General features: G+C 43.2%; 1 protein-coding gene across 21 annotated transcripts in view; it reads left to right on the top strand.

The window, feature by feature from the left end:
* Window positions 1-24,748, top strand: part of CFLAR (CASP8 and FADD like apoptosis regulator) — an 81,058-nt gene that overhangs the window by 46,880 nt on the left and 9,430 nt on the right. For 16 of the 21 annotated variants that reach the window (XM_067741026.1, XM_067741032.1, XM_067741022.1 and 13 more), the window contains 5 exons: window positions 173-258; window positions 3,236-3,293; window positions 6,196-6,245; window positions 6,927-7,008; window positions 22,664-23,174. In XM_067741026.1, the coding sequence (XP_067597127.1) occupies window positions 173-258; window positions 3,236-3,293; window positions 6,196-6,245; window positions 6,927-7,008; window positions 22,664-23,174 (787 nt within the window). Of the gene's footprint in view, window positions 1-172; window positions 259-2,462; window positions 2,569-3,235; window positions 3,294-6,195; window positions 6,246-6,926; window positions 7,009-7,674; window positions 11,446-22,663; window positions 23,175-24,748 lie in introns of those variants that run through there. The other 5 variants (XM_067741034.1, XM_067741036.1, XM_067741037.1 and 2 more) reach the window with 3 other exon arrangements.

Raw genomic sequence — 24,748 nt, 5'->3', positions numbered from 1 at the left:
TTAATGACGTTGATAGAAGAGTCATCTGATCTGATATTTTGAATTCAGTAAGGGGGCTGGAAAGGTTAGGGTATTTTGAAAGATCATGATTGACCATGAACTGAGCCACTGTTGAAGATTCATTTGATGATAATTTGTAAATCTTAACTCAGAGCCTGTCTTCTGCTTGCAGCTCAAGGAGTGGAAACAAATTATGTAAATGCTCTCCAGGCATCTCTGCCAAACTTGAGTGTTAAGGATCCTTCATATAACCTAAGGGTGAGTCTGGAGCAAATGTGTGGAACCCCAGCATGAAACAATTTAAGAACTTTGATAAAAATGTACATATTCTCCCAGCATGTACTTTGTTTAATATCTGAAAAAAATTGTGACAGAAATGTGCATTTGTTTTAAAATATGTATAAATTCTTATAATTTCAAAGCTAACATGTGTTCATTGAAATAATTTGGAAAATACAGAGAAATATATATAAAGGGAAGAAAATAAATCACCTCCATGTTAACAGTTATTCCCTTCTAGTCTTTTTGTTTTCCTGTGTGTGTATCTACATATACAAACATTTTTTTCATTGTTCACTTGTCCCTTTGAAAATCTAACTTCTTAAGTAAAAATAGGTAGGACATGCCCATGGACAAAGAATTCAAAATGTGCTAAAAGAATTTTTAAAGTATATTTCCTCTTACCCCAGTTCCTTTCCCCAGAGGCAGCTATTGTTAACCATTTTCTTCTATCCAAAGATAGTCTATACACATATCATATTTAATTTGTATTTTTTCTTCTGTACAAATGCTAATACACTATGTCCACTTCCTGATCTGAGAATTCTTAGAAATTGTTTCGTATGAATCATACGGGACTGCCTTTATTTAATCATTGTTTTTAATGATGGAACACAGTTTCACTTTCTAGATGTATCAATATGTTTAGCCTTTTCTTGTATATGTGGACTTTTAGATTATCCCCAATCTTTTGTTATGAAACAATACTTCAAAATAAATAACCTTGTATTTACCTCTCTGTGCATTTGCTTTTCATTGAGCTTATTTTAATGATTTCAACAAATGTGTTTTTGTTATTGGGTGATGTTACTGAGTGATTGATTTGTGACCATAAATAATATGTAGTCACTTCTGGTTGTTGTGTTAGTCAATGGTGCAAGGTTATCATCAGAATTGTGCTTTGGTTAATCTTTTATCTTGAGAAGTTAACCTTAGTGTAATCTCATCCTCATCCTAATTCCATATAAGGATATGTGGAATTTGTAGTCAGGACTTAGACCACAGTTTATAATCTGTGATTAAATCATCAGCACTTTCATAAAAGTGTGTGATGAACATATTGACTACCTGTAATAAAAATAGTTTTGTGGAGAATATAATCTGTAAGAGATACCACTAAGCAATAGAATTTCAGAGCTCAGATGGATGGTAAGCATTATATTGTCCAACACCCTCATTAAATAAATAAGGACATTCAGGCCTAAGGAACATTAAGTGACTGCCCACTGCTACCTACCACCAGATCTGGGCCAGTCCATACTCCTTTCTCTACACCATGGTGTATTTAATAAACTACATGGTATCAAGTCATAGCTTAGATATATCTGTCATGTTTTTCAAGAATTAAATATACTTTTTTTTGTCCTTCTGAATCTCTGTGATACCAAATCATGAGAGAAAACTGATTTAGGATTCAGATCCAGATTTTCTGGGCTTTCTATGCTATTGTCTATCTAACATAAATTATACTGTCATTCTTAGTTAAAAGCCTGCCATATTTTTGTTATTGTCTTTCTATTTTGTTAATGCAAGTAATTGTATTCACTGTCCATGTAGCCTATTAGGAACCCACATGCTCTGTGTGTAAATTTTTCTTTAAATTTGCTATATTAATCTGTGACCCTGATCATTCATTCATTTAGTTAGCAGGCACTGTGGCATATAGATTCGGTGAATTCCTCACAAGATTTGGGAACTGAATACCTGGATGTTAACTCATACAAGGCTGCAAAAGTGCTTCAAAAATTACGGTGGCATTAAATGACACATGATACCAACATACTATAGAATAAAGAAGTTGGGGGAATTCCTTGGCGGTCCAGTGGTTAGGACTCCGTGCTTCCACTGCAGAGGGCACGGATTTGATCCCTGGTTGGGGAACTAAGATCCCTCAAGCCGCGCTGTGCAGCCAAAAAAAAGAAAGTTGTGACTCTGTAATATAACGCTTTTTCTATTTATCTGCAATAAATCTAGCTTTGATTTCATGTTATATCTCTTTAATAGTATGTAAAAGTGAACGCACACCTATGTGGGGTTCCAAATTCTATCTAATATCATTATCCTCTGGCTAAGTCATTGGTTATTAGTGATAAAAGCAACTTATATGTTTTTCTTTCATTTAGATGCACAGACTTAGCTACAGACACAGCTTAATAAATAGTGTACTTCTCTCTTTTGGCTAGGATAGCTTCAGAGGAGAACTGTCACTTGAAAGCTGAGCGTATCAGATGGTTGACAGTGTATGCTATGTGTACCTTACACAGGACCTGTCATCTGAGAAGAGAAAGGGTCTGTTCAATCTTTCATTCTCTGATTCATCCCATTCTGGCCCTCAGAAAGGGTAGCTAATTTTCAAGAACCACTCCCACATGTGGCTTTTGTGTAGCTAGGCATTATAGAAAAAGAATAACTGGACATTTATTCAGCACTTCCGTGTGCTTAAAAGGCACTGTGCTGAGTGCTTTGTGTACATTTCATCTTCAAAAAAATTATCAGGTAAGTACTATTATTATCCTCATTTTGAAGATAAAGAAACAGACATATAGTTAAAGAACTTGCTCAAAGTTACATAGCTAGTAAGTGGCAGAATCCCACTCCCACCCTTAACCATACTATACCTTGCCTCTGTGTTAAAGACCAGGTTGAATGTCACCTGCATGTTCCAACAGCTTGTTCTAACTTGGAGCTATTGTAGCAACTCTCCTATACCATGTTCTAAATGCTAGTTGAGCATATTTACACATTCATTGTATTTTCACTTTGAATTGCTACTTTGGCCATAGAATATGGATTTATGGAGTTAATGGCTCTTGCTAGCCTTCTTTAGATAATTTAACAGTGAATGTGATATTTTTATTTTTTCCTGGGTAAGAATCCTATCGAGATATTTAAAGAGGTGTAATATAATGTCTCTGAAAAATGACAGGGAGTGTGACCTTGTTTTTTATATTTGAAGTTCCAGAATGGGAGGAGTAAAGAACACAGACTCATGACGGGACAACGTGACATTCAGAGTAAGACCAGCTTTTCTTTATAGTCATTCTTTATAATTGATTGATAATTCAAGTACAGAATGTTGCATTTTTAGAGTTGCCTTTCTTTTATCTACATATTTTAAGCTCTCAAAATAAAATGTATTCATTGGCATTTCTAGTTATCCATCAAATTAGCCTATTTGAATTTAAACACCTCTTACTTCATCAGCTTCATCATCTTGACTATATTTTTTAAGAGATATAACATTTATACCTGAAATAGAACTATAACCAGGCCACGTTAAACATTAATCTAGCCATGGTAATGAGCCATGTTAAACCAAATATCTAGCAGCAGGAAGAAGAAAGGTTACTAGGATCTTGTTTTATAGCCCATTTAATAAATCTAGATACTGTACAGATGAAATTCCCCACCCCTACAAAGAAAGGAAGAAAAGAAAACACCTAGTCATTTCAACCATAAGATTTAAGGGATTTAAGATCTCTCTCATCGCTCTTAAAACATCAGTACTTGATCCCATCATTTTCAAGAAGTGTATTTTTTGCTTGTCTTGCGTCCTCCTTGAAGTGAGGGCTGAGGCTCAGTCTTTTACTGTAGTACTTAAGAACTCCCGGAGGTGGGGCTGCATAGACACATAAGGAGGACTCAGTCTTCCCTGAGGAGCTTGGAATTTGTGTGCAGGGGCGATCCTGAAGGTAGAGAGCAGGGCAGCGGCCTGATGGAAACCTCCTCTATATGGCAACACCTCATGACTCAGCCGACATGCTGTCTGTGTGCACCTGCAAGCATTCTGCCCAGCTCAGCCAGATGGAGCAGCTCATGCCCAGCCTTTCCTATGGAAAGGTCAGCTCTCCAGCAAAAGCTGTTGAGGAGCAAATTAATTTCTGAGGTGACAGTATGTTTCTTAAAACACTGGTGAGGTGGTGAGAATTAGCTGTTTAAAATGGGAGACCTGGTAGATTTGGATAGGAATTTAAAATAATCAGTGTTTTTTCCATTGGGTTCCCTGATGACAGGTTTACCCTTGATGGTAATTAAACAGGTGAGGTAAGTGAGGCTCCCAACAGCCCTGCAGGTCCTTAGGAGAGCTAGTTGCCTGCTTTGGCCCGGATGTGGTTCATTTGCTAGTAAAAGAGAAAAGCATCCTGATAACTTGACCTTAATCTAATAGAAGTTTAAAATAATCAAACCAAGTATTCATATTATTTTGGACTTCCAAATAGATTTCAATTGGATGATGATGATAATAACTACAGTTTATTAAGCACTTTTAGTAAGGGCTAAGTGCCCTGAACTGAGATGGACATATTACATATATTATTTTGTGTGTTTTTTAAATTCTGTTAAGCCATGATTGCTAAAATACAAAAAGATAAAGTGAAATTTCCTCTTAATTCTGAGTATCAGACATAGCCACTGTTAATATTTGATCTGTGTACCTCTAGTAAGTATATGTAGGCGTACGCACACAAACACATGTAAAATTTTTAAGTACGTTGGCTCCATATTATTCACATTATTCAGTAATCTGTTTTTCACTTAATACATCCTGCATATCTTTTCTTATCAAATACATAAAGATTTCTCATATCCTTTTTAACATTGCATAGTATTCCACTGTATGTATCATAGTTTATTTAACCAATTTCATGTTGGTAGACTTCTAGTTTCTTTCTAGCTTAGGGCCATTACAAACAGTCCTTCAGTACATCTCCTTGACATTTTTGCACACGTGCTCTATTATTTCCTTAGGATAAACTTCTAGAAGCAGAATGTTGGTTTAAAGGGTATTGCTAATTGTCCTTTAAAAAGACTGTTTCAGGGCTTCCCTGGTGGCACAGTGGTTGAGAGTCCGCCTGCTGATGCAGGGGACATGGGTTCGTGCCCCGGTCTGGGAAGATCCCACATGCTGTGGAGCGGCTAGACCCATGAGCCATGGCCGCGGAGCCTGCGCGTGCGGAGCCTGTGCTCTGCAATGGGAGAGGCCACAGCAGTGAGAGTCCTGCGTACCGCAAAAAGAAAGAAAAAAAAAAAAAGACTGTTTTCAACTTATACAGCATTACCATTTGAAAGTATTCATTTCCCCCAAACCTTACCAAATATTGGCATTTTCTTTTCCTGTCTTTAGACGTTATTTCTCATTTTTGCAGCAGTCATAAATTAGATGCTCATCTCAGAGATTAAAAAACAAAACAAGGCAAAACAAAACCCAACACACCCTGAGACTTCAGAAACTTGCCCAAGATCACAGGACTTGTTAGTGATGGTGCTAGGGTTTCAGCCAGCCCTTTATGGCTTCAAAACTGGTGGTTTCTCCACCTCCCTGGGACTAGTAAAGTCATTTTTTATCTACAGAGTTTGCTCTAGGTTCATATATATTTGCTAAGCCCACTGTCCCCTATCTTACCATTGACGTTTTATTTTGTGATCTCCCAATATCACTGGACTAAGAAAACATGGCCATCTGTTCTATAAGTGGCAAACCCACAAAAGCTTTCCCTTCTCTGTGTCTCTAAGGTTGTTCCCTTGAGGCACTGTGCACAATTTCAGCACATGCAGTAAAGCTATTGATATTGTTGGGTGGTTAGTTTATTAAATTCTCCCTATCAGGTTAAAACCTCACGGGTCACTGGGTCCTTACCTGGAGAAGGGCAAGGGAGAGCCTTCTTTTACTTCTATTTAAGCAGTTTTTCTACATAACCCCTGTTTAGCATGGGGACTTGTGTTTTCTTATCAGTTAGGTTTTTCAGTGTGAGGTTAGAAGCTTGGGGCTGAGTATAGATGGGGAAAGAAAAGACAGTAGGGGGAAGAAAATAGGGAAAGAAAAATGGTGTGACATAAAGAAACGCAGCCCGCAGGAACTAGGATTAAGGCTAGTTCTCCTTCAGCTTTGTAAATGATTTCTCTCTCATCCCCCAGGAGAACCAGTGAAGACATCCATTCAGGAATCAGAAGCATTTTTACCTCAGGTACAGAATTAAATGATCTGATTTGGTATTGTATTGTAAGCACAGTATCTGTGGAGAACACTGATGGCTTTAAAAATATCTGTCCATTAAGAATTCTTTGTAACAATAGGATGCTGAGGGTGTGCTATTCTGAGAACTCTTCTGTTCTAAAGGGGAACCTTGGATGTAGCAAAGAGAAAGATGTTGAAGTGGATTGCATTAGTGAACTTTGCAGGAAAATTCCAAAGTGGCATTTCTCTTCTCAGCTGAGTGATTGCTGAATATATAAGTAAGCAGTGACACTGAACCTTGACTTGTTCTGACTTTTTCTACGCTGATACCTCTTCTCCGTAATAGAAAGCCCTCCTTTTGTATTGGTTTGGAAAGATATCACTTGTACAATCTCAGGTTACTGTGGAAACATATGACCCATCTTTTCTCTGTGTTTTAAATTATCTTTATCCCACAAAGCTAAGACATGCGTAAAGAGACTGCAATTTTTATTAAAATTAAATAGAAACTGAAATAACGTGTTGATATTGAAGGGAAATGTCAGCTGTGATGACTTCAGCCTGTGTCTATTGAGTGAGTCACCTGCCAAAAGGAAATTTAAGGAAATCCAAAAGAAAAGATCATATGGGTGGAACCTTGAGGAAAAGAACAATGTTTAGGGTCTTTAACAATCCCTGCTTTCCTTTCCAGCACATACTGGAAGAGAGATACAAGATGCAGAGCGAGCCCCTGGGAATCTGCCTGATAATTGATTGCATTGGCAATGACACAGGTAGGTGTGAATGCTCCAGATGAACTGGTGCTCCCACAGTGAGATCACAGTGAGATCACGGCACACACAAGCTGTATCCATCGAGCGAGCCACACTAGCTGCTGTAACAAACCGATGCCAGCATGTGGTTTCACACATGAAGGGTAGTTTCTCACTCATGTTGCAGTCTGGTGCGGGTGGTACTGTAGCGCTTTGTTCCATGTGCTCGTGAGTAGCGTCATCATCTGAGGGCTTTGAGTTTTCCTCAGGATCCTCTCTATCTGGCTGGTGGAGGAAGGAAGCGAGTGGAAGATCTCACAAGAGACTTTAGGGACAGGCCTGAAAGTGATAGGCATCATTTCCACCCTCATTCCTTTGGTTAGAACTCATGTGCCCCATCCAACCACAGTAGACAAGTTGTGTGTCAGGAAGAAAATGAAAGGAGGTTGGGGGAACACATAGCGTTGTCTCTGGCACAAAGGCAAACTTTGTGAAAGTTGGTGAGCTTCAGTCTTGTCTTTCCAGGCTGGATGCTGTGGCGGGGAGGAGTCCTGGGATCCAAAGGGGGGTTTAAAATGGAACGTTTTCTGGCTTCAGTATTATCAGATACCCCATCATTTCATCTAGATAGACTCTGAAAGCGCTTCTGGGGAACATTAAAAATAGGCTAACTTTGTGTTCACTTAGAGGCAATGTGTTCCTCAGTTCTGTCACCCTGGACTTTGGTTATTGGCCTGAGTGTGTACTACCTGTGTGTCAACTTTGGATCTGAATCGATTCTTTTGCTCAGTTTTTGGATGTCTGATTCGAACTGAATTAGTCACTGATGATGCATCACAAAGAAGGAGAAGAGCCTAGATAAGTACAATAACGTTCAGTTTAATTATTTATCTCTTTCTTTTCAAAAAAATTAATTTATTTTAAATAAATAAATTTATTTATTTTTGGCTGCGTTGGATTTTCGTTGCTGCACGCGGGCTTTCTCTAATTGCAGCGAGCGGGGGCTACTCTTGGTTGCGGTGCGTGGGCTTCTCATGGCGGTGGCTTCTCTTGTTGAGGAGCACAGGCTCTAGGAGCACAGGCTTAAGTAGTTGTGGCTCGCGGGCTCTAGAGCGCAGGCTCAGTAGCTGTGGATCACGGGCCCAATTGCTCTGCGGCATGTGGAATCCATCTGGACCAGGGCTTGAACCCGTGCCCCCCGGCACTGGCAGGTGGATTCTCAACCGCTGTGCCACCAGGGAAATCCTTATCTCTTTCTTGAAAGGATTGCTCGTTCTATTTCCACGGTTGTCCAGCTTCTCAATATTCTCTTAGAATGAGTCAGAACTGTCTTCTAGGCTCACTTAGAATGTTACCGTGGGGGGCTTCCCTGGTGGCACAGTGGCTGAGAGTCCGCCTGCCAATGCAGGGGACACGGGTTCGTGCGCCGGTCCGCCAAGATCCCACATGCCGCGGAGCGGCTGGGCCCGTGAGCCATGGCTGCTGAGCCTGCGCGTCCGGAGCCTGTGCTCCGCAACGGAAGAGGCCGCAACAGTGAGAGGCCCGCGTAATGCAGAAAAAAAAAGAATGTTACCATGGTGAGTTTTATGGGAGGAGAATCCAACAGAAGATCAAATTAGCAAATATTAGGCTGAATTTCCCAGGATTTCAGGTATGATCTCACTTTCTCATGTCCTATATTTGGTTGGATGTGAGAAATGCCATCTCCTGAGCTATAGATGTGTCCTTTATTTATTTATTTAATTTTACTTTTCTTAAATTGAGGTGTAGTTGATGTACAAGATGTGTTCTTTCTGTTTTAGCCATTAGTATTCACATAAGAATGAGAAAATATTTTCTCAGTGAGTAACTTCCTGCTTTAAAAGAGATTGTGTAATTGTTCTCCCCTTTTGGTTGTAATCAGCTCTGCTTCATGCGTTAGCAGGAAGTTCCCCACTGGACTTGGTGCAGGATGTGTAGCTGTTGTATGAGGAGAATCACAAAGATAAAGCCATGACTTGTTGTGAATTTGTGGCTATAATCCACTGTCTGCTTCCCTTGCTGAGTTAGGGGCCTCTTTTAGGCAGGGACTGAGTGTATATTTGTATTTTTCTGTATTATAGGATTGAGATCAGAGTTGAGCCCTGGAATACGACTGTGTGGGTATGAATCATGGCTTTGCCATGGCCTAGCTCGTTACCTGTGGCAGTTTTTCTAGCCTCTCTGTAGCTCAGTTTTTCATCTGTAAAATGCGTTAATAACAGGACCCACCTCATAGGGAGGTTGGGAGGAATGAATGAGTCCTACCTGTAAAGAACTTTGGGCAGTGCCTGACACACACACTGTAAGCACGTACTAAATGCCAGTTAATGTTATTTGTCCATTTTGTTTGTTTAATTTTAGTTGCAAACCACTGAGCTAGAACTTGCCATGGCTTTGTGCTTGGTACATGGAGCCTGACCCAGACAAGTGAGGGACCAGAGAACTGGAGTCCTGAGGCCTGCTCTGGGCTCATGGGGGAGTGGGGCAGGTCCCCATTGCCTGGGGCTAACTGGAATAGAAGGGGTAACCCCAAGAGGGGGTAACTTCTGGGAACATACGCAGGTGGATAGCTGGGGAGACTACTACTAGTCATGGTATGAGCGGGCATGACAGAGAAAGAGAATCTGAACACAAACGCCAGGGGGAGGGAGGGCAGAGAGTGGCAAGGCCTGATGCGAGAGAAAAATGGAAAGGAGAGTAGAATCAGAATCTCTAGGAGCTGGAGCAGCGGCATCTTTGATGAGGTAAGAACAGGTATTGGCCTGAGGTGCATTTGTACATCTGCTTCCTTGACTCAAGCTCTCCCTGCTTCTGGGAACAATACAAATAACTGGGCTTGAGGCCACATCTAGATGATTGTCTAGATGATTCGTCTAGACAATTCGTCTAGACACCAGTTCGTCTAGATGATCCTGTGGGGTTTCCTTTGTCTCTTCCCTAGTTAACTTTCTCACTTGGTTAACGCTGAACATTTGGGAGGAGTGCAGGAGTCTGGCAATAAACATTATTACTAGAAATGAGGGCTCTCACTTCTTGTAATAAATCTCTTATACATATCACTGTATTATCTTATTGGTTCTTTTCTCTGGAGAACCCTGACTAATACAAGTTTTTGTGTGGACATATATTTTCAATTCTCCTGAGTGGGATTGCTGGTAAATACCACCCCCTTCACCACCTTTTTTTAAAACTGTCTCAAATTCTCTTCCTCTTCACAGCTTCTTGCCCAGGTTCACTTCACCAGCCCACTAATTGTTCTCTCTTCCTAAGGATCTAACTCTCTCAAACCCATTAAAAAAAAAAAAAAAAAAAGAAAGAAAGAAACTAACAGTAATATGGTAAGACTAACTTGAGGGTGGTAGTGATCAGGGTGTAAATTTTTTTTTTTGCTGTGTTGGGTCTTCGTTGCTGCGCGCGGGCTTTCTCTAGTTGTGGTGAGTGCGGGCTACTCTTCGTTGTGGCATGTGGGCTTCTCATTGTGGTGGCTTCTCTTGTTGTGGAGCACAGACTCTAGGGCACGCCGTCTTCAGTAGTTGTGGTGCTCGGGTTCAGTAGTTGTAGCTCTCGGGCTCTAGAGCGCAGGCTCAGTAGTTGTGGCACACGGGTTTAGTTGCTCCACAGCATGTGGGATCTTCCCGGACCAGGGATCAAATCCATGTCCCTTGCATTGACAGGCAGATTCTTAACCATTGTGCCACCAGGGAAGTCCCAGGGTGTAAAATTTATTAAAAATATACTATGTGTCAGGTGCTTTGCTAATTCCTTTACAGGGATTCTCACTTAATTTTCATAAATATTACTGCAAGATAGGTACTATTATCCCCATTTTCAAGGTGAGCAAGTAGAGCACAATAAACTCCCTTTCTAACTTCTCTAGTTAAGTAATAGAGCTGGGATTTGAAAGCTTGACTGCAAAGCCTCTGCTTTCAGCTACTTTGCTGTAAGTTCCATGCATGTGGGGAGCTTTTGCTATGTGTCTCCAGAACCTGGAACCATGCCTGGTACGTGGGAGCTCAGTAAATATTTGTTGGGTGAATGAATGAAGGAGTAAGCTCTACTGGTCTTGGTGTGTTTCTAAAACCATTCCTTTGTACCTGTAGAATTTGGAAGACTCTCTTATACCTATCTTTTCCTGTCCTCAAAAAAAAAAAAAAATCAGACTTTTATCCAGAATATGTAATTTCCCCAAACCTTTATAGATCTATACTTCCTTTATCCCATAAATGTTTATTGCACCCCTGCTATTGCAGAACACCATGCTTGGGACTTCCCTGGTTGCCCAGTGGTAAAGAATCCGCCTTCCAATGCAGGGGTTGTGGGTTTGATCCCTGGTTGGGGAACTAAGAAAAACAAATACTGTATGCTAACACATATATATGGAATCTAAAAAAAAAAAATACATGGTTCTGAAGAACCTAGGGGCAGGACAGGAATAAAGACGCAGACGTAGAGAATGGACTTGAGGACGTAGGGAGGGGGGACTAAGCTGGGACTAAGTGAGATAATAGCATTGACATATATACACTACCAAATGTAAAATAGATAGCTAGTGGGAAGCAGCCGCATAGCACAGGGAGATCAGCTTGGTGCTCTGAGACCACCTAGAGGGGTAGGATAGGGAGGGTAGGAGGGAGACACAAGAGGGAGGGGATATAGGGATATATGTATATGTTTAGCTGATTCACTTTGTTATACAGCAGAAACTAACACAAAAATGTAAAGCAATTATACTCCAATAAAGATGTTAAAAAAATCATTTAAATATAAAAAGCAGTGAATGGTATAGTTGATACACCAAATCATGTTACTGCAGTAAAAGATAAGTTTGGTAGAGTACTGAAGCAAAAAGAAATAAGTTCATATTAAAGTTTGGACACATTAATTATTCAAATTAAAAACAAAAACACCCCACCATGCTTGGCCCTTGTGAAGCAGGTATGGAGGCCATGAAGTAGAGTCTGGCCTCAGAGCCACATTGTGAACAAAGATAAGGTTATAAGGTTATTGTTTGGTGGCTCATTCTTGAGAAGAATCCTTGGAGAAGTCAGTAACCTCCTCTTGGAGCAGACATGGAGACTTAAGGTTTTGAGGCTAATTAGTTCAGTGACTTTGTGCTTGGTGTCCTCAGTGTTGCGTCACCTGTGTCAGAGACCTAGCAAAGCTAGACCTATGCGAGGCCCTGCTTTGAGGTGCCCTGACATAGCACTGGACTTTTGCTCTTGTTTGGAGCCGAGAAGCGAAAGCCTCACATCACAGACACTTGGACTCTGGACCTTGACCTAGGGCTCTGGCTGGTTTTTAGGCTGCTGAATGAAAGCTGGTGTTTGCAGATTTTAAGAGGACGTGTTTATCCCTCTCTTCTCCCTGCTCATTCTGAAAAGCTCGAAGATTTTTCTATACTTTTAACCAGGCTAAGGCTTAGATGCTTCTAGCAGATGCTGCATGTTTCCCTGGGAAATCTTGCATAAGTAAACTTCCTCTTCTAACAGAGCAGCAGTAGTCATGAAAGCCCGGAGTTGATCGTAGAGAGCTTTGCACTGGTGTTGATGGGAGCTTGGCTGCTCGTTGGGATTACCCAGCCTCCTCTCCTCATTTTCCCTTAGTGGAATGGGCAACAACCCAAATCAGTAGCATCTTCCTGCGCTGATAGACGTAAACAAACCTCAGCAAGGGGGATCGGAGCAGCCACTGTGGCCTCTGCTCCTGAGCTTTGAAGACACGTGGTAAGTGACGCATGAGATGGTGGATGGAGGCTTTGTTCCCATGGAGCGGCTACTGCTGCCTGCCAGCTTGAGTGCCAAGGAAGTGGGATCTCCCCTCTTAACTCCTGTGGGATTAGCAGACTATTAGCGATAGCTTCCCTGTGGGCAAAAGACCAGGAAGTCTGTGGTGGTCTGCTTTTTTTTCTGGGCATTCTTACCCTCTGAGATTAAGCAGCCATTCAGTTGGAAACCTAGCATCACTAATGAAATTTCCCTTTAAATCAGTGCTACATAGCAAACCCTTTTTTCACAGACAGCATAAAGCTAGGGTAGAAAGAATCACAGGTCCACGATCCCTTATTGGAGACCCTTGCATTTCAAAATGTTAAAGTTTTAAGAGTTTAGAAAGATGACATGGCCCACATAGCGTAATTTATAGAACATTCCAGTGGGGTCTAGGGCAGGACCCCATAATCAAATATGTGACTATTTCTACAGCAAAAGGAATGGATATTTACACTAAGTGGAATAAAGACTATAAATAGCTTCTCATCAGTTCAGGAAAGGTTTTGCCACAAAATGAGTCAGGGAAAAGAACCTAAGTTTTTCAGAGCTTTTGGGGCCTTGGAATTGTGGATAGGAGTGGTGGGTATGTGGAAAAGCAGAGGACTTTTAGGCCACCTGAGGGACCACAGAAGCCTCTCTTGACATGTTTATTATTGATATTGTTTTCTCCTAAGAAAAGCTAGTCCAGAAGGAATTACTAGTGATCATTTGTGCTTAAAAGAAAAAAAGGCATTTCTAAATAGTTTATAATTTTGAGTGTCTATGGACTGCCCAGTAACACCCCTGGTTGTTGCTGTCCCTGAACGAGTGGAAAGTCAGATTTATACAAGCCCCACTCCCCGCAACCCCGCTTCCTCCCTCACTCTTTATTCTGTCTATATTCACCATCATCCTTCCACTTGGGGGCCTTTCCTTTGCCCTGTTGTTTCGGAGCCGCAGCTGAATTGCACCTTTCCCATAATCTTCTCTCCAGGTGTCTTAGACCACACTGATCTTCCCTACTCTGATTTCCTATTTTACCTAAAATCCTACTGTTCTGTGTGACATGTCAGTCATTGTTTTGTGCACATTTATACACTTTGCTTCTCTAGCAAGATTATGGGCTCCTTGAAGAACAGGAACTACATTGTCTACTTCATCTGTATCGCCTCATCACAGTGTTTCTGTAACACAGGAAGAGGAACTTTGTAAAACATGAGTTTTGGGGTCAAGTGAGTTTAAGAAATAATTTGTTGGGCTTCCCTGGTGGCGCAGTGGCTGAGAGTCCGCCTGCCGATGCAGGGGACGCGGATTCGTGCCCCGGTCCGGGAGGATCCCACATGCCGCAGAGCGGCTGGGACCGTGAGCCATGGCCGCTGAGCCTGCGCATCCGGAGCCTGTGCTCCACAGCGGGAGAGGCCACAACAGTGAGAGGCCTGCGTACCGCAAAAAAAAAAAAAAAAAAAAAAAAAAAAAAAAAAAAAAAAAGAATTTGTTCCTCTTTAGGAGATTTGCAGTGCATGTTGGCCTTAAAGTTTCCGATCAGTGTTCCTGTAACGAAACCTGGTTAAGTCTTGTCAACCTTGCATTTCTCATTCACATTTGACCTCAAAACTCCCCTTTCCACTAAGAATATCCTGCCCACTTGTGTTCCATTCATGCGCCTTATAGTAACTTGAGCTGGGCTTATTAAAGGTACTCAATAAGTGATCATAAATAGACTGATGAAGCGTCCCCTCTTTTTTATTTATTCTATACATTTATTTAATGAATCCTTTTTTTTAGATAGTGTCAAGATAAATGTGAGCTCATTTTCGGTCAAAACACATTCTAAATGAATGAGATCATAACATTTTATTTAGTTCTTTGGATTTCATCTCAGTAGTCCCCAAACGGGTGGGTAATGCTGATCCTAGACCTTCACTAACAGCCCTGTACTAATTTCAAGGCCAGAAGAAATCCCTCATCATTTCAGGAAGTTAATAAAGGAACAGCTGAATTTTAGAGAGAGAGGGCTGGGTCAGGAGTGGGGTTTCCAGGGTGGGTAGAAGGAGAAGTGGGACTAATGCAGTTGGTTGAAGCTTTATTTTCCAAACTCAACACCCATGTTTTTCTTCCCCTATTTGCAAGTAAGGACGAGGAAGTTACTGTTGATACATGGGACATAGAATCTGGCTGCTCTGAGTCCGTTTTAGTTTAGACTGTAGAGACCTCCCTCTGGTTTCTAAGGAGGTATATTCCATGCAGGAGACGCATCGCAGGCAGGCTCCATGATTTGTGGTGCAGTGGCTGCCTCTATATTCTTTAAAACTAATATATTTGAATAAGCACTCACAGTTTGCAAAGCATCTTGACAGAAATCTCAATGGGTCCTCTCCGCCACCTTCTGGAGGACACGGTATAGGCATTGGTATTGATCCATTTTATATATGAATAAACTACAGATGTACTTTGTTCAAAGTCACACTGTCACAACCCCCTTGATCCTATAAATCAGACTCGGCTATATCTGTGTTCTTGCTGGCCCGAGAAAGAACAACAGCTAGCATCAGTCCTCACCAACTGATAGAGGAAAGATGTGCTGTTATTGGGAAGTGCCAGCTGTGATGACTTCAGGCTGTGTCCATTGAGTGACTGTTGCCACAGGGATATTTAAGGGATGCTCCCTCTTGGTCTGAGGCCCATCCAGATTTGGTGCTCTGATTGGCCTTGGGGACCTGTATAGCTTTTGGGTTCCCCTCCAGCTTTTAGCCCTTTTCCTTCTGTTCTATTAGGTAAGGACTTCCTGCCCTAGACCTCAGATTCCCATCTCCTTCTTAGCTCTTCTACTAATATAAGTTAGTTTTTTTTCAGGACCAGTTCGTTTTTTTTCAGAACCAGGCAAGGTTCAGACCAGTAAGTGGGTGGAAGAGCCAGGACTGAAACTCAGATCTTGTGATTCCAAGACTGTTCCTCTTTCACCCGTATCACGCAGCTGCCTGCTGACTGCCTTGTGGCAGCCCAGCTGCTGCTCCAGCCAGAACCTGTGGGGAGGCCAGATAAAGAAAAGAGATTAAGGCACAGGACAGCATGTGTTCTGTCCAGACCTCTGCATATCAGGATGGAAAGGGAGACTGTGGCTTTCTTTCAAGGACTTTGATAAGGGACTAAATCTATCAGTGAAAAGAGGCTTTTGAGGGGAGCAAGCCAGTCTGAGATAACAAGTAAACAAAAGAGCTTTGCGTCTGGTGTTTCTCTGTTTGCTTCTGCCCCCTAGAGGAGAGAATGCTCCATGACTGGAGAGTGTGACTCCTGAAAGGGAGAGTTTGGACTAAAGCAGTGGGGATGGCATTGGGGTCCTAATCCAGGTTCTCTCACATGGTACAGCGCTTTGTTTCATCCTGAGCACAGAACTGGGTACTGAAGCCTTGCCTACACCCTCAGAAGCCATGCCTAGTGGGCGGTGCTGCTATGCCTTTTCTACCACTCTGAGATCCTATGTGGACAAGTGAGGTATTTAATAGGTTTTCAGCAACTGAAAACCTATTTCAGTCATTTCCTGATAATACTTACTTATCACAGGGCTTTAAGGAGGTTGGCACCTTCTTTATATCTCTTCATTATGATGTGACATATATATATATATATATATACAAATTCATGTTTTCACCCTTACCTACGGGCCAGGCAGAAGGAGAAAAGTAAGTAGCCTAACTACATTCTTAGGGAATGGTTATTATCATTCCCTTTTGTTGACTTACCTGGTGAAATATTTATCTGATAATGTGTACAAATCACTCCAAAATTTAGTAGCTTAAAACAACAGTATTAATTTATTTATATCTCTCACAGTTTCTGTGGGTCTGGAATTTAGGAATGGCTTAGCCAGGTTGTTCTGGCCCTGAGTCTCTTGGGAGATTGTGGTCAGATGTCAGCTGGGGTCATCTGAAGGCTTGATTGGCTTTGGAGGGGCTTCTCAGGTACTCAGTCACGTGGCTGGTTGGTGCGAGGCCTAAGTTCTTCTCCATGGAGGCCTCTCCACGTGGCATTGGGGACCTGTATTGAGTGTTCTCAAGACATGGCAACTGGCTTCCCCCAGAGTGAGTTGTTCCACAGTGACCTGGCTTTGGAAGTCACGTTGTATCTCTTCTGCCACATTCCATTCATTAGAAACGAGTTACCAAGTTGGTCCACATTCAAGGGGAGGGGAATTACACTCTATCTTTTTAAGGGCGGAGTGTCAAAGAATCATGGACTTATTTAAAACCACCATATCTGGCAGGATGTGGATCTCCTGAGTGGAATGTTCTACAAGACTCTGTGTGATTGTGTCTAGGTACTGCTCATAGGCTGGGTGAATTAAATTAAGAGCACACAAGCCAGCTCTTATTTGTCCAGTGGCTGCTTAGATTCCAGATTTTTGTTAACCCAAGGCTGTGTTTCTTTTCCAACTTTTAATCTTTTTCCTGTTTCCTGCTGAGGAGCCAGAAGAGAAATTGTGATTGCTTACTTTTACTTTTATAGTTTACTAGTGGTTGGTAAAGTTGGCAAGACAAGACAGTTGAAACTATTGGTTGAAGCTGTGAGTCTCTGAATTATTTGTCTGTCCATACTTCGTATTGTTCCCATTTAGTGTCGAGAATTGAGAATTTGTAGTAAACTGTTATATGTACCTTCAATTATTTATCTCCCCTTGACCCCTTTTTGTGATGCCTAAACTGGTATGAGATAGGACCCCTCTGTTCCTTGGTGGAAGTTATAGGTACTCTGATTACTACCATGTTGTTTGGTTTGGGGTGAATGCAGTCGTAGACTTCTGGAAGGTCATACCCCAGGGGAGGAACAGAAGTGGGTACATAGTCATGAGACAGGGAAGCAAATCCAGAGAAGTGGCTAATAGTTTGGATGACAGCCTGAATTAGGAGATTCTTGTTTAGCCTCTGGGCTTAGGACAGAATGGTTTTTCTGCTCTGAAAATGGACTAAGAACTGGAGGCATCCCTCAGACAAGGAGTAGAAACTTAATGGGTAGCTCAATAGGATGTGGACTTTTTGAATGAGGAAGAGAAAGATGTCTCTCTTTGCTATTAGAAAGATGAAACAATTCGGTACCTACTTCTCCAATGAAGGCAAACTGAGCAGATGGGAACAAAGTAGATGGGTAGGATTTCTAGGGTTCCAAGGCCATAGAAACTTCTAGAAGATGAACAAAAAGATTTTTAAAAAGAGAACAAGGAATATTTTTATTGAGCACCAGGAGCTTTATTTGTATTATCTCATTTAATCTTCATAGCATCCTCGTGAGGTGGGTATCTTCACTTCCACTTAAAGCTAGGGAGACCCGCTTCCTTAAAGCAATGCATCCTGTAGGTGTGGTGAGGTCAGTGTTAGAAGGCAGGCTTGTCTGCTTTTTCCACTGCTTTACACTGCTTCTCGAGGCAAAGTCAACCCAGGATTCCTGGAAACTAGGAGAAGAATCTCTGGGGGCCCTGTAGGGCAGGGGTCCCCAACCCTCCAACCACTGACTGGTACCGGTCCGGGGCCACACAGCAGGAGGTGAGTGATGGGTGAGCAAGCGAAACTTCATCTGTATTTACAGCCACTCCCCATCGCTCGCATTATTGCCTGAGCTCCGCCTCCTGTCAGATCAGTGGCGGCATTAGATTTTCATAGGAGCACGAACTCTGCTGTGAACTGCGCATGTGAGGGATCTAGGTTGCGCGCTCCTTATGAGAATCTAATGCCTGATGATCTGAGGCGGAGCTGAGGCAGTGATGCTAGCGCTGGGGAGCAGCTGCAAATACTGATTATCATTAGCAGAGGGGTTTGACTGCACAGTGACCATAATAAATCAATTGCTCGCAGACTCATATCAAAACCCTATCAGTGAGGGGCAAGTGACAGTTAAGCTGCATCTGGTGGCAGGCTTTAAGTCAGAATCCAACACTTACTTTAGTCCATGCGTGGCCCACCCATTATTTTATTTACCGTTTCCGTCCACACCTCTTTCCCCGTACTGCGCACTTGTCTCAGTCAGTTTTGGTAAGCCCTCAAGCTAACCCTAGCCAAAATAGGTAAAAAACAAACAGTGCTGGAGAGCTTCTTTGAAAAGAGGAAGGGCTTCCCTGGTGGCGCAGTGGTTGAGAATATGCCTGCCAATGCAGGGGACACGGGTTCGAGCCCTGGTCCGGGAAGATCCCACATGCCGCGGAGAAGCTGGGCCCATGAGCCACAACTACTAAGCCTGTGCGTCTGGAGCCTGTGCTCTGCAACAAGAGAGGCTGCGGCAATGAGAGGCCTGCACACCGCGATGAAGAGTGGCCCCCGCTTGCCGCAACTAGAGAAAGCCCTCGCACAGAAACGAAGACCCAACGCAGCCAAAAATAAATAAATTTAAAAAAAAAAGAGGGAAAGACCCAATGATGAGACAGCAGAAGACTCTAAGACTGCCAACAAAAAGAAAGCTTCATTTTAAAGGAAATACCAAGAGTCCTACTTAAATTATGGGTTCATTGCAACAGGTGATTCACATTCTCCAAACCTGCTTTGTATAATTTGTGGCGACTGGCTATCCAACGGAGCCATGAAACCTTCAAAACTGCTTTGCTACATGGAGACCAAGCACCCTGCGTTAAAAGACAAGCCTTTGGGGACTTCCCTGGTGGTGCAGTGGTTAAGAACACACCTGCCAATGCAGGGGACACGGGTTCGAGCCCTGGCCTGGGAAGATCCCACATGCCGCAGAGCAACTAAGCCCACAACTACTGAGCCTGCGCTCTAGAGCCCGCGAGCCACAACTACTGAGCCCGCGCGCCTAGAGCCCCTGCTCTGCAACAAGAGAAGCCCGCGCACCGAAATGAAGAGTAGCCACCTCTCACTGCAACTAGAGAAAGCCCGTTCGCAGCAACGAAGACCCAACGCAGCCAAAAATAAATAAAGAAATAAATTTATATATTAAAAAAAACCCACAAGCCTTTGGAGTTTTTCAAAAGAAAAAAACGTGAACACGAAGAACAGAGACAATCATTGAAGGCTACCACTTCATCAAATGTGTCTGCATTGAGAGCATCATTCTTAGTGGCTAACTGCATTGCTAAAGCTAAGAAGTCCTTTACTATTGGTGAAGAGTTGATCCTGCCTACTGCTAAGGACATGTGTCATGAACTTTCAGGAGTGGCTGCAGTTCAAAAGGTGGCACATGTTCCTCTTTCGGCTAGCACCGTAACTAGACGAATTGATGAAATAGCAGAAGATATTGAGGCACAGTTGTTAGAGAGGATTAATGAGTCACCGTGGTACTCAATCCAGGTTGACGAGTCTACCGATGTTGACAACAAGGCAACAATGCTTGTTTTTGTGCAATATATTTTTCAGGAGGATGTGCATGAGGATATATTATGAGCACTTTGGTTGCCAACCAACACCACAGCTGCAGAACTATTCAAGTCTTTGAATGATTACATATCAGGAAAACTGAATTGGTCATTTTGTGTTGGTATATGCACAGATGGAGTGGCTGCCATGACTGGACGGCTTTCTGGTTTCACTACGGGTCAAAGAGGTCACTTCTGAATGTGTGTCTACACACTGTGTCATCCACATAGCAAAATGCCGGCTAGCCGAAAAATGGTACCTGAACTTAACAATGTTTGGCAGGACATGGTTAAGATTATCAACGACATTAAAGTGCATGCCCTTAACTCACATCGGTTCGTGCCCCTCTGTGAGGAGATGGACCCAGAGCACACACGTCTTCTCTTATACACAGAAGTGAGATAGCTTCTAAAGGTAGATCACCGGCCAGAGTTTTTGAGTTATGAGAGCTGCTCCAGGGATTTCTTGTAGAAAAACAGTCACCACTGGCAGCACATTTCAGTGACACAGAATGGGTCGCAAAACTTGCTTACTTGTGTGACATATTCAACCTGCTCACCGAACTCAGTCTGTCACTTCAGGGGAGAACAACAGCTGTGTTCAAGTTGGCAGATAAAGTGACTGCATTCAAAGCCAAACTGGAATTATGGGGGTGACGAGTGAACATTGGGATTTTTGACATGTTTCAAACATTAGCAGAGATTTTGAAAGAGACTGAACTGGGGCCTTCTTTCTCCCAGCTGATGCATGATCACCTCTCTCAGCTTTCAAAAGAGTTTGAGCATTACTTCCCAACCACAAAAGACTCCCGAACTGGGAAGGAATGGATCTGCAACCCATTTGTGAATAAGCTGGGTGAATCGACTTTGTCTGCGCTAGAAGAGGATCAATTACTTGAGATCGCAAATGATGGTGGCCTTAAAAGTATGTTTGAGACAACTTCAGACCTCCATACATTCTGGATTAAAGTCAAGGTGGAATATCCTGAGATTGCCACAAAAGCATGGAAAAGCCTGCTTTCATTTCCAACATCCTATCTTTGTGAAGCAGGGTTTTCTGCAGTGACAGCAACCAAAATGAGATCATGGAGTAGACTGGACATAAACAACACTCTTCCGGGCTTCCCTGGTGGCGCAGTGGTTGAGAGTCTGCCTGCCGATGCAGGGGACACGGGTTCGTGCCCTGATCTGGGAAGATCCCACATGCCGCAGGGCGGCTGGGCCTGTGAGCCATGGCCACTGAGCCTGCGCGTCCGGAGCCTGTGCTCCACAACGGGAGAGGCCACAACAGTGAGAGGCCCGCGTACTGCAAAAAAACCAAAACAAAACAAAAAAACACACTTTGGGTGTCACTGTCTCCCGTCACCCCCAGATGGGACCATCTAGTTGCAGGAAAACAAGCTCAGGGCTCCCACTGATTCTGCATTATGGTGAGTTGTAGAATTATTTCATTATATATTACAATGTAATAATAACAGAAATAAAGTGCACAATAAATGTAAGGCGCTTGAATCGTCCCGAAACTTCACCCCACCCCACCCCACCCCCAGTCTGTGGAAAAAGTGTCTTCCACGAAACCGTTCCCTGGTGCCAAAAAGGTTGGGGACCGCTGCTGTAGGGCGTCTTGGCCAAGGGCCCTCCCTTGCTCAGTCAAAGGCTACGCTGGGAAGTAGGTCATGAGAGGAGCTGGGGAGTCTGGGAATGGTCCCAGCTTAAATCCAGGGGCCTCCGGATCAGCTCACAGCAGGTGGAGGTGAGGGAACTCATGACCTGGGTCACCCTTTCTGCGGCCATTGGATCTAGGTTTAGATCTCCATGCTGCAAATGCACCCATTCCTATGAACTTGTGAGTTATTGTAAGAAAGAGCCCTTTGAACAATCCCCAACTTTGTTTTGGCTAAAAGGAAAAAGTATTTCCTCTCTTGGTTCGTTTAGACTAGAGGTGGGCTCAGTCTCTGCCCGTGGCCAGACGCGGTGGTGTCCTCAGGCAGGGGAAGTGGTATAACAGGGGACAGACCATAACTGGGAACCTGGGACATGAAAGTCACACATTTCATGTTTTAGGCTGATTCTATCCCTCCTGCCCTGTTCTTAGGTCCTTTAAAGCCTCAAACTATGACACAAAAGCAGAAACAGACAAGTAATTAGACCATGTTTAGGATTGCTACCCAGTGTTTCTTGAGCTTTTCTTACTCCTGTGTTTCTTTTTGTTAATTTTTGGCCGTGCTGGGTCTTCTTTGCTGCACACATGATTTCTCTAGTTGCGGCGAGCAGGGGCCACTCTTTGTTGTGGCACGCGGGCTTCTCATTGCGGTGGCTTCTCTTGTTGTGGAGCACGGGCTCTAGGCACATGGGCTTCAGTAGTTGTGGCTTGCAGGCCCTAGAGCGCGGGCTCAGTAGTTGTGGCGCACGGGCTTAGTTGCTCCGCGGCATGTGGGTCCTGTCCCGGACCAGGGCGCGAACCCGTGTCCCCTGCATTGGCAGGTGGATTCTTAACCACTGCGCCACCAGGGAAGTCCCTCCTGTGTTGTTTTTCATGTTTGTTCGTTTTTTCCAGACATTCTTGAGGAAACCTTCACTGCCCTGGGCTATGAAGTCAAGCGTTTCTTACATCTCACTGTGGAAAATATAATGCACATTCTTGGCCAGGTTGCGCACATGCCCCAACACCAAGACTACGACAGCTTCGTGTGTATCCTGGTGAGCCGAGGGGGCTCCCAGAGCGTGTTTGGCGTGGATCAGACTCACTCAGGGGTCCCTTTGGATCATATCAGAAGGATGTTCATGGCAGATGCATGCCCCTCTCTCTCAGGGAAGCCAAAGGTCTTTTTTATTCAGAACTATGTGACGTCAGAGGGCCAGCTAGAGGACAGCAGCTTCCTGGAGGTGGATAGGCCCTCAGTGAAAAGTGCAGAATCCAAGGCCAGGCAGCCCGGGGCCTGCGTGATTCACCGAGAAGCTGACTTCTTCTGGAGCCTGTGCAAAGCGGATGTGTCCCTGCTGGAGCGGTCCTCCCCTTCACCGTCACTGTACCTGAAGTGCCTCTCCCAGAAGCTGGGGAAAGAAAGGTGAGCCACCCAAGCTGTGGCGGATCCCGGCCCCAGTTGTTTATTTTCTGCTACCAGGATGGAAGTGCCACTGTGCCATATTTGATGCCCTTTTCTTCAGGGGGAGGGATTTTTCATTCCTTGTTGGGGTTGCCTTAGGAGTATGATAATAGACTCTGCACAGTTTATGAATGCTTTGTACTTCAGAAGGTGATATAGTAGTCAGCTTGTGGTTTGGATATTTTCCTTCAAAATTAAGAAATGTTTTTTTTTTCTTATTACAAAAGCAATACATACTCCTTACTGAACATAGATCATGAGATATAGATGCTGAAAGCAGAACATAACAAGCAGTTATAATCCTACTTAGTAGAACTAATCTGTTAACCAAATCTTGGTGTGTTGCCTCCCAGATCTTTTTTGGATACCGATACAATCATATATAAAGATGTTTTTTAAGCCAAAATGAAATCATAATCTACTGTTACTTTATAACCTGCTTTTAGTTTGTGCAACAGTATATTTTTACATGTCAGGAATCACATTTTTATGGCATCATTTTATTTTATTTATTTGCTTAAAAATTTATTTAATTATTTATTTATTTTCGGCTGAGTTGGGTCTTCGTTGCCGCGTGCAGGCTTTTTCTCTAGTTGCAACGAGTGGGGGCTACTCATTGTGCAGGTTTCTCTTGTTGCGGAGTACCGGCTCTAGGCATGCGGGCTTCAGTAGTTGTGGCACGCGGGCTCAGTAGTTGTGGCTCGCGGGCTCTAGAGTGCAGGCGCAGTAGTTGTGGTGCACGGGCTTTGTTGCTCCACGGCATGTGGGATCTTCCCGGACCGGGGCTCGAACTCATGTGCCCTGCATTGGCAGGCAGATTCTTAACCACTGAGCCACCAGGGAAGTCCCTATAGTATCATTTTAATGTCTACAGAGCAGTCCCTAATATGGCTATAGCATAATTTACTTGGCCAGTCTTTAGTTGTTGGGCAATGTTTTACTTTCACAAAAAAGAAAGTGTTCAACGTCTTTGTAGCTCAGTATTTGTGCTTATTCTTAATTGTTTTCTTGAAGGGAAAATTCCCAGAAGTGGAATTACTGTGTTGAACGACAAGCATTTTTAAAGCCTCTGGTGCATCTTGTCTGTCCTCTAGGACAGTTAGACCAGCTTTTTGTTTTTTGACCACGCCACGCAGCTTGCAGGACTTCAGTTCCCAGACCAAGGATTGAGCCCGGGCCCCTGGGAATGAGAGCGCCGAGTCCTAACCACTGGACCCCAGGGAATTCCCATAGATCAGCTCTTATGAGAGAGTCTGCATCCCTGAATTCTCACTGATACCGTGTGCTCGTTTATTTCCTCAAGTCTTGAGGTTGATAGGTGAAAAATGGTACCTAGCTATACAGGTCTGCAAGTCTTTGTAACTTAGACATTTTTGATGTTTATTGGCAAGGATACTTTTCTAAGGGAAACGTTGGTGACCTGGTGTCCATCTTGGATGAGGGAAGCCTTACTGTACCTCAAATGTAAGATTAGCAGTCCCTTTTCTGTTGCCCCCTAATCACAATTTAGAATTTCTCTGAGTCACCTGTGAAAG

The sequence above is a fragment of the Pseudorca crassidens genome, chromosome 6 (genome assembly GCF_039906515.1).
Source record: "Pseudorca crassidens isolate mPseCra1 chromosome 6, mPseCra1.hap1, whole genome shotgun sequence".
Classification (NCBI taxonomy): Eukaryota; Metazoa; Chordata; class Mammalia; order Artiodactyla; family Delphinidae; genus Pseudorca; species Pseudorca crassidens.
The sequence above is the reverse complement of the archived record's forward strand: the minus strand, read 5'-3'. Positions and strand labels throughout refer to the sequence as shown.